This window comes from Trachemys scripta, chromosome 1 (genome assembly GCF_013100865.1).
Source record: "Trachemys scripta elegans isolate TJP31775 chromosome 1, CAS_Tse_1.0, whole genome shotgun sequence".
NCBI classification, from domain to species: Eukaryota; Metazoa; Chordata; order Testudines; family Emydidae; genus Trachemys; species Trachemys scripta.
Genome location: NC_048298.1, coordinates 250141826 through 250154342, shown reverse-complemented (window position 1 = coordinate 250154342; position 12517 = coordinate 250141826). Strand labels below are relative to the sequence as shown.

Below are 12517 nucleotides of genomic sequence, written 5' to 3'. Positions count from 1 at the left end.
GAACAGTGGCTCTCAACCTTTCCAGACTACTGTACCTCTTTCAGGAGTCTCAGTTGTCTTGCATACCCCCAAGTTCCACTCACTTAAAACTACTTGCTTACAAAATCAGACATAAAAATACAGAAGTGTCACAGCCCACTATTACTGGAAAATTTCTTACTTTCTCATTTTTACCATATAATTATAAATCAATTGAAATATAAATATTGTACTTACATATCAGGGTATAGTATATAAAACAGTGTAAACAAGACGTTGTCTATATGAAATTTTAGTTTGTACTGACTTCACTAGTGCTTTTTACGTATCCTATAAAACTAGGCAAATATCTAGATGAGTTGATGTGCCCCCTGGAAGACCTCTGTGTACCCCCAGGGGTATGCATACTCCTGGTTGAGAACCACTGCCTAAGAACATTGAAAGCTGCTAAAAAAGAACATAGACTAAGTAGTTACAAGTGTGAGGAGCCACGCCCACTATATGTAAATTTTCCTTAGCCTTGTTTTAAAGCGGTCAGAACCATTACAAATTAAGGCCCTAATCCTTCAGCTAGATGTCTGTGGGAGGATCCCTTCACCCCAGGAAAACTTCACTCACTTCACAGGGTCTCTGTGGGTGTAGGGGTCCATCTAAGCCGATCCAGTTAAAAGTTCTGGGGGCATGGGCCTGATCCTGGAAGGACATTGAGCACAACTCCCATTGACTGTAGCACTTACTAATGATCTTGTGTATGACCTCAGTGGGACTCCTCATGATAGGAAGCACTACACTCAATATTGAGCACTTGCAGGATCAATCCCTAAGGCTCTGAATCATGCAAAAGAATCTTTCTGTGCAGACTCTTACCCATTGCAGTCAACCCAGACCCATTGTAGTTCATTAGACTCCTTGGCACAAGAGTTCATGCAGGTAAGTTCCCTTTGCAGGACTGGCCCTAAATTTCTCCTTTATTGATGTTGTAGGTGAGCAAAATAAACTATAATGATTTTAAAATAAAAAAGGGAAAATAAAGGTTAATTCACAAATCACATAAATGCTGACTGCAAATGTTTATTTTTACTAAAAAAATTTTAGAACCCATCTGCTGTGCTATTGAATTTCCTAGCGGAGATGATTATGACATAAATATAACTTTCTTAGACAGCAGGCTGAGCTAACAAACATCATCACGGTGTCAGTGCTTGTATATTTGTCTGATGTGGAAGCTACAAAGCAACATAGTTCTGTACATTTAGGAATCTAGTAGAAGCTGCATTTATAACTATAAGAAACTCCTAAACAGGTTTATAAGGAATTTTTATTACTAAGTTGAAATAGTTAATACTTTAAATCTTCCTCTAATTTTAGCATACATTAATTAGAAAACAACGTTCTGCTCAAATGGTGCAATCTGATTGTGAACATACACAAAGCCTTTCGTTGCATGACTCATAACTCCTGACATATGGCTCCTGAGCACGGTTAAAAGGCATTTTTTGGCTCATCAAATAAACACTGTCAAGTAATTTATATATTTTCCTTTTACTTCTATGACTATATGTTAACGATTAATACTGCCACTGCTTACTTCTGCATTTTTTTTTCCAGAAAGAGGAGATATTTAAAGGGATGCTGATTTTACTGATCAGATAAAAATAGAGTTTGGAAGTTTCTGTAGTGTGTGAGGAATGGAGTAGTTTTTAAAATTCTCTGATAACTCATAGTAAAACATTTAATAAGATTGTACTGTAACATCATCTGGGCAGACTGGGCCGACCTGGGGACACTGATCCTCGTGGGGTATGTAGGCACTACTGCAATATAAGGCACCCAATCCTGTAATCGTTTACAGATGTTCTTAACTTTAAGTACTTGGGTTCAGTGGAATTACTCATGTTCTTAAATTGGGAATATGTGTTAGTGTTTATAGGATTGGAGCCTAAACAACTAGTAATAGCACCATTACAAGCAAATACATTTTAAACAGTGATTATGCAAAAGTACTTTTGATAGCTGTCAAATTTGCCTTACAGATACATGCTTGGAATACTTAAACTCGTCCTTTAATCTATAACATGACTTCACTTGGCTTGTCATCTTTAGGGTCACACCAAGATCAATGCCTTCAACTGGGCTAAGGTTCGAAAGCTGAGCTTCAAGAGGAAGCGTTTTCTTATCAAGCTACGGCCTGATGTGAATGTAAGTCCTTGATATTCTTCAAAGAAATTTGAGGAGAGGTTCTCTGGTAAATTCCTAGAAGCAGATAAAATAGATGTTTGAGTTGCCTGGGTTGTAATCAATGGGATTTTTTTTAATTGGTCATTTACACTTATTTCTGGGGCTAGTGCTTTGATAACGTTTTCTCTCGTGTCCGTCTTAAAATTGACATCCACGTTGGGCAGACTCAGCAGAGAAGCTAAGAACTGAACGTCCATGAAAGATATCAAGTATTTCCATGGCTGTGGCTCCATGTACTAAAATATTTGTCTCAATGCCATGCTGAGTAGGTGAGGCTTCCTGTTAAAGCTGGTGAACTCAGTGTAGTGCACACTCTTAATAATTAACCTCAGATTGATGAGTTAGTGATATTTAATTATGGGAATATGCACCTCTGCTGTGGTGTGCAGTTGTGATCTTCATCTTCCTAAGATGGAGTGCTTTTGCCGTGGTACTGGGAATGGTCAGCAGATCCCCATTCCCAAGCTATAATTCTGACCGATGGGACTCTTAGTTCTGAGATATAGCCTGTTGCTTGTATTGTAATAATGCACAATACAAATGTTCTGAGGCTGGTATCAAATCAAATGAAAAGATTTAAAGCAGGAGTAGGGAAGCAGAAATGAGTAAATGCTTCTCAGGAAAGGGAAAGGGCGCGTTAAACTAGTTGAAGGGCTTCCCACAAGACATTCCTTTTAAAATGACAGTTCAGAAAAGTTACTGCAGTTTATACATGTATGTCTTACTCCAGCACTGTGCTTCAAAGAAATATGGATGCTGCTGCCATTCAGCAAAATCCATTGGTTCTTTCCTGGCTGGATGGTAAAGTGTCAGTGGCTGGAGATATAAACTAGAATGAGGAGAAGACACAGGTTATTCTGATTTAGTATATTGCATTCTTAAAATAATTTGAGGAGCCTTGTAATAGGTCTGTTACATGAGACAACGGGAAAAATTCTGGGGAATTGCTCTTTGTTAGTCCTGCTAAGAGTATGTAGGAGGTTCTTGGGATGAATGGGAGGGCTCCTTGGGTCAGGAGGCCGGTGAGTCAGGAGAGAGAATTTGTAGCATAGCATCAGTGTATCGATGTATATGTCCAGTGCGTTGCTCTCTCATTTGCTCACTCATGTAAATAATGCTATTATATCTTTTAGAATTCATTCCAGGACACCTTGGAATTCCTGATGGCCAGTCGGGATTTTTGCAAGTCTTTCTGGAAGATCTGTGTAGAACACCATGCCTTTTTCAGACTCTTTGAGGAGCCCAAACCAAAGCCTAAACCTGTTCTTTTTACTAGAGGTTCATCATTTAGGTTCAGGTAAGACCTATTTTCCCCTTTCTGTCTCATGCTGTTGTTCCTCTCCCCCATTGAAATCACATTGTCCTTATTTTAATCCTAGATCTTTAATGTTTTTCTCTTGGGTGTTGCAAACTGCTGCTTTATGATTGCTAACCCACCTTTCAACCAGAGTAATGCATGGGAAACTGGAATAAAAGCCTAAATTCCCCTTACAGTAGCTGATGGAAAGTTGCTACTAAAGGGCTAAATTCCCTGTAAGCTGTGCTGCCACACGGCAGCCTATTTAGCATCGCACAGGCGCTCAGGGAGCCCACCCTGCCATGGCCGGGAAAGGGGCACACCATAGGCGTCAACTTCCCCTCTAGCCAGGGAATGCTGGACCGGTCCCAGGCTCCGTCCCCACTCCATCCCTTCCCCCAAGTCCCCGCCTCTTCCCGCCCCCATCCTGCCTCTTCCCCGTTCCTCTCCTTCCCCTCCCCCCCGCCCCCAGGAGCTTCCTACATGCCACAAAATAGCTGTTCGCGGCGTGTGGGAGGTGCTGGGAGGGAGGGGGAAGAGTAAGTCAGAGGGGCTGCCGGCAAGTCAGAAGCACTGGGGGTGGGGGAAGCTTGGCTGCTAGCACCTGCTAATTTTTCTCTGTGTGTGCTCCAGCCCTGGAGCACCCACAGAGTCAGCACCTATGAGGGCCCCCCTTCCCCGGCCCCAACTGAGCCCCGGACCTGCTGCAGCTGGCGGGGGGGGAGGTGGCCAGAACCCAGCCCGTACCTGCCACGGCTGGGGCACCCCTCCCCTCCCCTGACCCCAACTCAGCCCCAGCCTGGACCTGCCGTGGACGGGGGAACGGCACCTATCCCACGACCCCAGCCCCAGAGCTGCCACGGCGGGGAGAAGCGCCTCTTTCCCCCAGCCCAGTTGCTGTGTGGAGAGAGAGCTGTGGGGGAGCCTTCTCTCTCCCTGCCATAGCCCCAGAGCATCCTTCTGAACCCCTCATCCCTGGCCCCACCCCAGAGCCTGCACCCCCAGCCACATCCCTCACCCCCACACACACCCCAATCCTCTGTCCCAGCCCTGAACTCCTCATCCTCGGCCCCACCCCAGAGCCCGCACCCTCTGCCCCAGCCCTGAGCCCCCTCCCACACTCCAAAACCCCTCAGCCCCACCCCCACCACATGAATTTTGTTATGTGCACCAATACGAAGGTGATGTGTCACAAATCACCTCCATATTGGTGCACATAATAAAATTCATTCCACACATTTGTGGGAAAAATTAGAGCAGGGGTTCTCAAACGGGATCGGGACCTCTCAGAGGGTCGCGAGGTTATTACGTGGGGGGTCACGAGCTATCAGCCTCCACTCAAAACCCCGCTTTGCCTCCAGCATTTATAATGGTGTTAAATATATTTAAAAGTTTTTTTTAATTTATTGGGGGGGTCACATTCAGAGGCTTTCTATGTGAAAGGGGTCACCAGTACAAAAGTTTGAGAACCACTGAATTAGAGGGAACACTGCTAAAAGTATGGTGAAAAGAAGCCAGTTGTCTCCATTGCACTTGCTCCACCCCAACCCAACCCCCACAATCCATCTATGCACCAAACAGGCCCACTAGTCCCACCTCCTGTGATTTGTCAACAGATGATCCCTTCATGCTCCCAGGGAGAGAGTTCTGCTCTGTAGATCACGAGAGGAGTAGATTTTCCTTGCCTGGCCTCCCTACAGTCTGACAAATGCACCCCTATGCTGTTTAAATCCAGTGTTTCCTCTGCATTCTGGACCCTTCATGCCTATAAGGGGACTAACAGAGACAGGAATTCACCCTCAGACCAGGTCTACACGTAAAACTTTGCTGGTGTAGTAATTTTTTAAAAATAATTTTTATACCAGCAAACCCCTCGCATAAATGTAGCTATTCCAGTGTAAAGTCCTTTTACCAGTATAGCTTATTTCATTCAGGGAACTGGTATAAGGTATACTGGCAAAAAACTCTTTTTTGTAGGTATAAGCTGCATGTACACTAGGAGGGTTTACTAGTATAGCTATACATCTGTATAGCTGTACTGGCAAATCTTTTTTAGTGCCCTCGAGGCCTCGGTGTACAAAAATGCTGATATGTCACTGCTGCTTATGTACACTGCTGGATGGACTCTTTGCAGCATCTCCCATGTAATGCCGTTTGACTCCTATCAGGCCTGATTTGCCACTAACTGTATCTTGTTAGGTCATTTACACCTTTGCAAAGCGAATTCAAAATGCTACCAAATCAGAGACACCAGTTGACTCATAGAGGTATGTAGTCATGTTGATATGTCCTCTCCTGCCTCTTCCAACTTTCTTTTCTGGATCTGAAAAATAAAGTAGGTGACATGGAAGGACCTGGAGGTCTTCGTGGGGGAGACAGAAACTGCAGTCTAAATTGTTGGATTTAATTACTGCCAGAGTAAATGAAAAAATTGTAGACATTCTTAACATACTTGATTAAACATGCACATAGTTTGGAGTGGAGCCGTATGCTGTTTTCATGTCTCTCACTGTGATCTCTGCTGAGTTCATTCTAGGAGAAGTATTGATCTTCATTGTTGCAATAGGCCTTGCTATAGTTTGTCCAATTGACAGGTCTTAACAGGTATGGAGATTTTTTGTTCCTCACTGGACATTCTCCAGGGTGTAGGATATGCATTTCTAACTGAGTGCAAATGCTATTGCTTTCTTTTTCTTCTCGTATTCATATCCATACACCATATAAATGATTGGCAGTGGCTCCTTTTTCATGGAATATAAGAGCAAGGTTTGAGATCCATCTAAGGCTGAATCGGCAGAAAATGTTTATACCTATAGTTAAATGTCTTTAAGGTCAACAATTTAATCCTGAAATGTATTTCCACTATTCTCCATTCAGTACCAATGTTTATTGACACCAGTTAATAGAGATAAGACTGAAATTTAACTTGCAGAAATTATTCAGATACATATTTTCATAAGAGGAGAGTTGAAATCTCTCTTTCTTGCCTTTATCTTTGGTGACTTCCCAGTAACATGATTCAGCATAAAGGGGCACAGTTGAATTTAGACAGTGGTAAAATGGTCTGTATTTTATCTGTCTAAAAGTATTTTCCTGGCAAAAAATGCAAGTGACATTTTATCCATGTATGTACAATGAGATCCATTGCATTCTTATTGTGAAATGTGAGTTAATGCTTCTAGTAGAAATAGTTGTGTATGTGGTTTACTATGAGTTCATAGGCTACAGTATCTAAAACTGCACTCTGGCATGCCTGGCTTCTTAGGTTCACCCCCAAGGTTGGTAGGTGGGTGATTGAATGCAAATATGGACTGCATGAAGCAGCTTATCACTGACTATATGGTTAAATCAAACTCCCTGCAGACCAATGTGCATTTATGATGCAAAAGATGGTACATCACTTTATGCCATGGAAATGAAAAGTTACATAATAAATCTGCTTTCATTATTTGTATTGAAGGTTAACAAATGTAATACCTTAGATTGGTGGCTTAAGTGTGGTTTTGTTACAGTGGCCGGACTCAGAAGCAGGTTCTTGACTATGTTAAAGAAGGAGGACACAAGAAAGTGCAGTTTGAAAGGTGAGAGAGAGATTACTGAGCTGGTCTTATTTTTTTAATGCTCTTGAATTTGGGACCATTAGTGCTTATCAGTTAATTATACTGCTGGGCCCTGACTCTGGCCTATGCAAAGTCCCCTTTACGTTGCTTCAGCAAACCGTCACTGGCATAATGGCCCCTAGGGATTGGTTACCATCAGGCATAAGTTAGAGCAACCCTGAGGTTTCTCTAAATTAAACTAGGGGCCAAACCAGCCTCCAGTCAGCCCTGTGAAACTTGGATCAAATTGCTGCAGTTGCTATGAGCTTGTAACTCAATTAATAGGCTGGATACTTTTCAGCATTGAATATCCCACTGGCAGATAACTTCCCCTCAGACTCATTGAATATCAGACCCTTTAGTGTGGGATGTGATTAATCTGCATAAATAGAAAAGGATTCGATTTTTTTAATAATAACGTACTCTCGAAGATTAGGGGGATAAGTAACATAAATTGGCACAACTAACCAGTGGTTGTTAATTGAAAGCTGTCAGGGGAAGGCTTCTAACTTGGTAGTGCCAATTCTCTTTGAATTATTCTGAGTCATGGCGAGTTTAAAGTCACTGCTGAAATGTACAATGAACCTGGCAACAGTTTGTGTTATGACTCATGTTCCGGCAATGGGAGATTTCTGCTTCAGTGCCCTACATTCTCTTTTATGGTGTTTATATAAAACATTCTCTATTTAAATTTTACAAAAAGAAAGAATGTGAATCCGTTTCAAGACAAACATTTATAAAGCTGCCGTTTGGTGCTTTTGTTTCTTAAGGAAGTGACTGCTGCTGATTATTTATGAAAAAAATTATATGGCTTTAACTTCTTAATGTGATTTCTCTCAGGAAACACAGCAAGATTCGTTCCATCAGGAGTCTGACTACACAACCTTCAGAACAGCATTCAGAGGTGCCAAAACAAGTCAGTAATGTTGATGAAACCCAATATGATTTGCTTTAAGCATTTCCAGTTGAATCACTATTTAGGGGAGTATAATTTAAAACTACATGGGCATTCTTTTTCTTATATCTAACCTACTTTAAAGATTCAAATACCTTGATACAGTGATTCCAAATCACTGGTAGGTCTATCCATTCTAATACTTCAGCATTTTGTAACTCGGGATCTAATTCCCATTCCCTATCATGGCTGGTCCATTGTGTGCGTCTACTGCCCATTTGCCATTCAGTTCTGAGCACATTAACGTACAATACAGCAAGACTAAAGGTCTACAGAGCATGGGTTTGGAGCAGCCTTATCCCCACGGTGGCTTAAAATGCACAATAAGGATGGGAAGGCGCAAGTAGTAGGGACTACCTGGCACAGTCGAGCTCTCAGCCTGGTGAACTGATACAGTTGCCAAAAAAGTGAGGAACCCTTGTCAGGTTCCGAGATTTCTGCTCGTGGTTGCCCTGAGTGAAAGAATGAGTTTTTTCCAGAGGTCAGTGATAGTGGAATTTCATTTGTCCTTGACAAGAAGTTCTGTTGTGTTGACCTGAGAGGAATTTCAGTTAAGAATTCTTACATTATTATCTTTGGTAGATCACAAGCATTAGTTCTGTTTCTATTAACTGTGAATGGCTGCTGTTCAAAGCAGAAGTGGCAGCTGCAAGTTGCCTGGTTAATATATTTAAAGTGGCCCGCAAACTTCTACCTGCACAACCTTTGGCTTGCCTTAGTAATTTGTGTTGGTTACCTATAGAATCATACCATCATTGCAAGCTGTTCTAGTGAACTCAGGGAAGGTACAATGTGTAGTCCATTCAAAAGATAGCTTAATATTTTTAACACCAGATTAGACAGAGGGAGCAAAGCACTGGATGTGTACTGGCATGCTTGTGTGGAATGAAGACAGTCCTTTGACTAGTGGTAGGGACTCCACCGGTTGAATGTGGGGTTGCCCATGAACCTACTCTGGGAGTTTTGTTCTTGTATGCAATTGGGCTGCACTGAATTTACCATTTTTGATATTCATCTCCTTTGCCAGTCTAGCTTCTTTTAAGTAGTGCAGGCATGTTGGTGTTTGTACAATGCTGGTTATTGCCCATATGTGTTGTATCATCATAAATTGCAATAATCTATAGAACTTTTTGCACATTTATTTCCTTTTTTGCCAATGCTTAGCTCATGTTCTTTCCTGGTCCATCAGCTACTCTTCATCCTTGGAGGCTTCCATGTTTTTTAAAGTATGAGTTACCAACTCTGTTGTCAGGAGAGTCCTACATGGGATCGATAAGTTACTGGGCATGACTTTGGTGCTCTTGCTGTTAGCAGACACTGAGATTTTTCCTTAATGATCTCCCCTCTTGTTTTTTCTCTTCTGTCTTTCTCTTTCCAGAGCTGTAGCTTTACATTTGGAGATGATGCAGATTCCCCAGTGGTGCAGAGCTGCTGGCAAGGGAAGGAACTGAAAGCTTCAACGGAAGATGTTGGACAGCGCAGGAGCCCTTCCCTGAAGAAGAGCCCTAAGGAAGGTGGAAAGGTGGATGGAGTGGTGATGGTGACAATGGAGGAAGAAAAGGAGGTCGTTAAGGATAGGACACAGAAGAATAGATCTCAGTCGCAACAACCAAGCACAGGTCCAGCATCCAGGGCTGCTCGTGGCAGCAGCACCTCAATTCCTTTTATTGACTGCAGTGATGTAGATAGCGAGTATGACCTTCTCAGAGGACAAATAACCTGGTCACATTCCCAAACAAATGACAATTATGAGGGTGATTTGACCAGTGGTGCCTATATTCTCGGTAGAGATGAAAATCGTAATAGAACTAGATATAGGGATTCCTCAGGCTCTATAAAAACTTCCCAACATGACACTGGAGAGTCTATTGATGATAACCCAGCTAATATGTCCTTTTATGGTGGTGGGAGCCCCAGAATGCCAAGGCACAGCTCACTGGTTGACGAACTGTTTAGGGGCCCTGACAGCCGTAGTCCATTGGCCACTCCACTGCCACCCAGTAGCAAAGGGTCAAGTCCTAACATGAGTTTGAATAGAACTGGCTCTCAAGGCTACGTCTCAGAAAATGGCTATGAGTGCAGGGCTAGGAGTGATGAGGAAGATATTCATGCCTGTAGCTGCCCTGGGTATGGCAAATGTTCTCCAGGTTTGCAAAGGCCTCGTTTGCAAAAAATTCAAAATGCCCGAAACAAGTCAGAAACCGACCCATTTATCCTGAGCCAGGTGTCCTCAACGCCAGGTCAGGAATACAGATCAGAGAGACATTGTAAAGGGGGGTTTGTTAAAACGGTTCCTTTAGAAGGCAAAATTATGGCAAATGGGGTGTCAGGTACTGGACAGTCAAAGCAGAGTCCAGTCATGCAGTCTTTATATGCCAGTGGCATGATGGATCACATGGCCGCCATCCAAATGATGGAGGGCTCCACCAGCAGTGGAACAGAGTCTAGTGATTCAGACTCAGAAATCGTTAACCCATTTACTCACCCTCTTGTGTTTGGAAATCCCATAGTGCTGAGCTCCTCTCCTATACCTAGGAATAAGTACTCCTTTGGCAGCCTTCAGCTAGATGAAGAGGTAGAGGAAGATGTGTCTGTTGGTCTTGGTGATGAAGACAGTGTGCATGTCTTTAGCTGCTAGGAACCTGAGCCTGAGTTCCAGTTGTAGACTGAGACCATTTATACGGTGGTTACTTGTGAGAGTGATTTGGTCTTCTGGGGGCTGATGACAAGTATTTTGTACAAATACACTAAGCATGCTGTTTAGAAGGAGGGAGGAGATGCAAGAGGTGTAGTAATAAGAATAGGTAGATAGACAATATACACTTGACTGTTCCTTATATTAAGTCACATGTAGGTAGGTATGGTGGTTTCTGTGACAATTAACTGTTCATTTTGGAAAAATATAAATGAAATCGCAGTAGGCGCATTGTGCTCTTTTATTTGAGTCAAATGATTTTTTTTTCTCTCACATAAGGAGAGCTGCTCTTCAGTGCCTCGTAGGGTTAGGGATGACGTTTAATTTACAGTCAAATGCAGGAAACTTGATATTCAGAATCAAGTCTTAGTGAAACCTTGAACAAGATTAATTAATTCTTTTTATAGCAAGAATTACTTTGTTTTGCTGATCTTCTAACACATTTGAATTGCTGAGGTAAGGGTACAAATTATCCATGTACAGGAACTGTTGCAGCTTTTTTTTTTTTTTTTTTTTTTTTTTTTAGTGGATTATACAGTTTGTCATATCTGGAGACAAAGACTCTAGAATTCCTCCTCCTCCTCCTCCTCCTCCTGAAAGACAGAGAAAGAGACTAAAGAGATGATTTAAGTGAAGAATATTAGATGAAAGTGGTGCTGATTAAGAGTAGCACAGATTGCCTTTTCTGAAAGATAGCAACCACTTCCTTCACTCTGTGTTACAAAGCGTATTTGCAGTACTATTGTTTGCATTTTTCCTTCTCTTTATTTTATTGGCGTCACGATACACAGCAATATCAAAGTTTTTTTTCTGTGAGCAGGAAACAAACGTTCATCTGAGCAGGATCTAGTTATTTTGTGGTAGTTTAATTATTTGTAGTACCGCCAATGTATGGTAATGCCTCTTATCAAATTTTTATTGTGTGTTAGGGATCAAGAAATTTTATCTTCATGGAGCCAGCTCCCCACCAGACTGACTGCCTTCAAATGTGTTGTACTGTACATAGAATAGCAGCATTTGTTGTGTGCTACAGAGAGAGGATAAGTCTGTGAAAACTTTCATTTCACAGATTAAAACATTAGCCTTACTTTTATCATTAAATGTTCGGGGGGGGGGGGGAAATACATAAATTTAGTTTGGCAGAACTGAACAATGAACAGAAGTTTCAGCTGAACTGTGTGAGTCACAAACATTTATGTACCCACGTGATTAGTGATAAGACAAGATTTTTTTAATCTAGGCAGTTAATTTCAGAATCTTGTTAGTTAATTTTTATAAAACAAGGAAAATAGGAAAAGTTTTTATAATTTTTCTAATGCCTTGATCAAAACACATTGTAACAAGTGGTTAATATGAGTGAAGGATATTTTAACATCAATTTACAATAGTTTAGAAACTTATTTCACCTTTTATTTCAGTAGACTGTAGCCTTGTAAATAAGGAGTTTTAATCTTTCCAGATTCCTTAGTTTATTGGTTCCTCTTTTAGTAATAGATACCTTGGCTTTAGACATAAATGAAGTTGAAGCATTTATTTAGACAGTGATGTTATAATGGCAAGTGGCATGGAGTGATGATTCCTGTGGCTGTGTGGTTAAAGATATGAATCTAGAAACTGCAGACTGATTATACTGAGGGAAAAGCTTGCTTGTATATCATTCTTAAAGAAAGTTGTCTCTATTTTGGACTTAGAATAGCTGTAAATTGACTGCCTTCAACTTTTGTGTATTTAAGATGTAATGTAGGTAAATGAAG

General features: G+C 41.6%; 1 protein-coding gene across 5 annotated transcripts in view; it reads left to right on the top strand.

Moving 5' to 3' along the window:
- FARP1 (FERM, ARH/RhoGEF and pleckstrin domain protein 1) overlaps nt 1-12517 on the top strand; it is a 337576-nt gene that overhangs the window by 245712 nt on the left and 79347 nt on the right. For 4 of the 5 annotated variants that reach the window (XM_034758229.1, XM_034758231.1, XM_034758227.1 and 1 more), the window contains exons 9-13: nt 2083-2178; nt 3351-3514; nt 7027-7095; nt 7954-8029; nt 9447-9687. In XM_034758229.1, the coding sequence (XP_034614120.1) occupies nt 2083-2178; nt 3351-3514; nt 7027-7095; nt 7954-8029; nt 9447-9687 (646 nt within the window). The remainder of the gene's footprint in view (nt 1-2082; nt 2179-3350; nt 3515-7026; nt 7096-7953; nt 8030-9446; nt 9688-12517) is intronic. The other variant, XM_034758230.1, reaches the window with a different exon arrangement.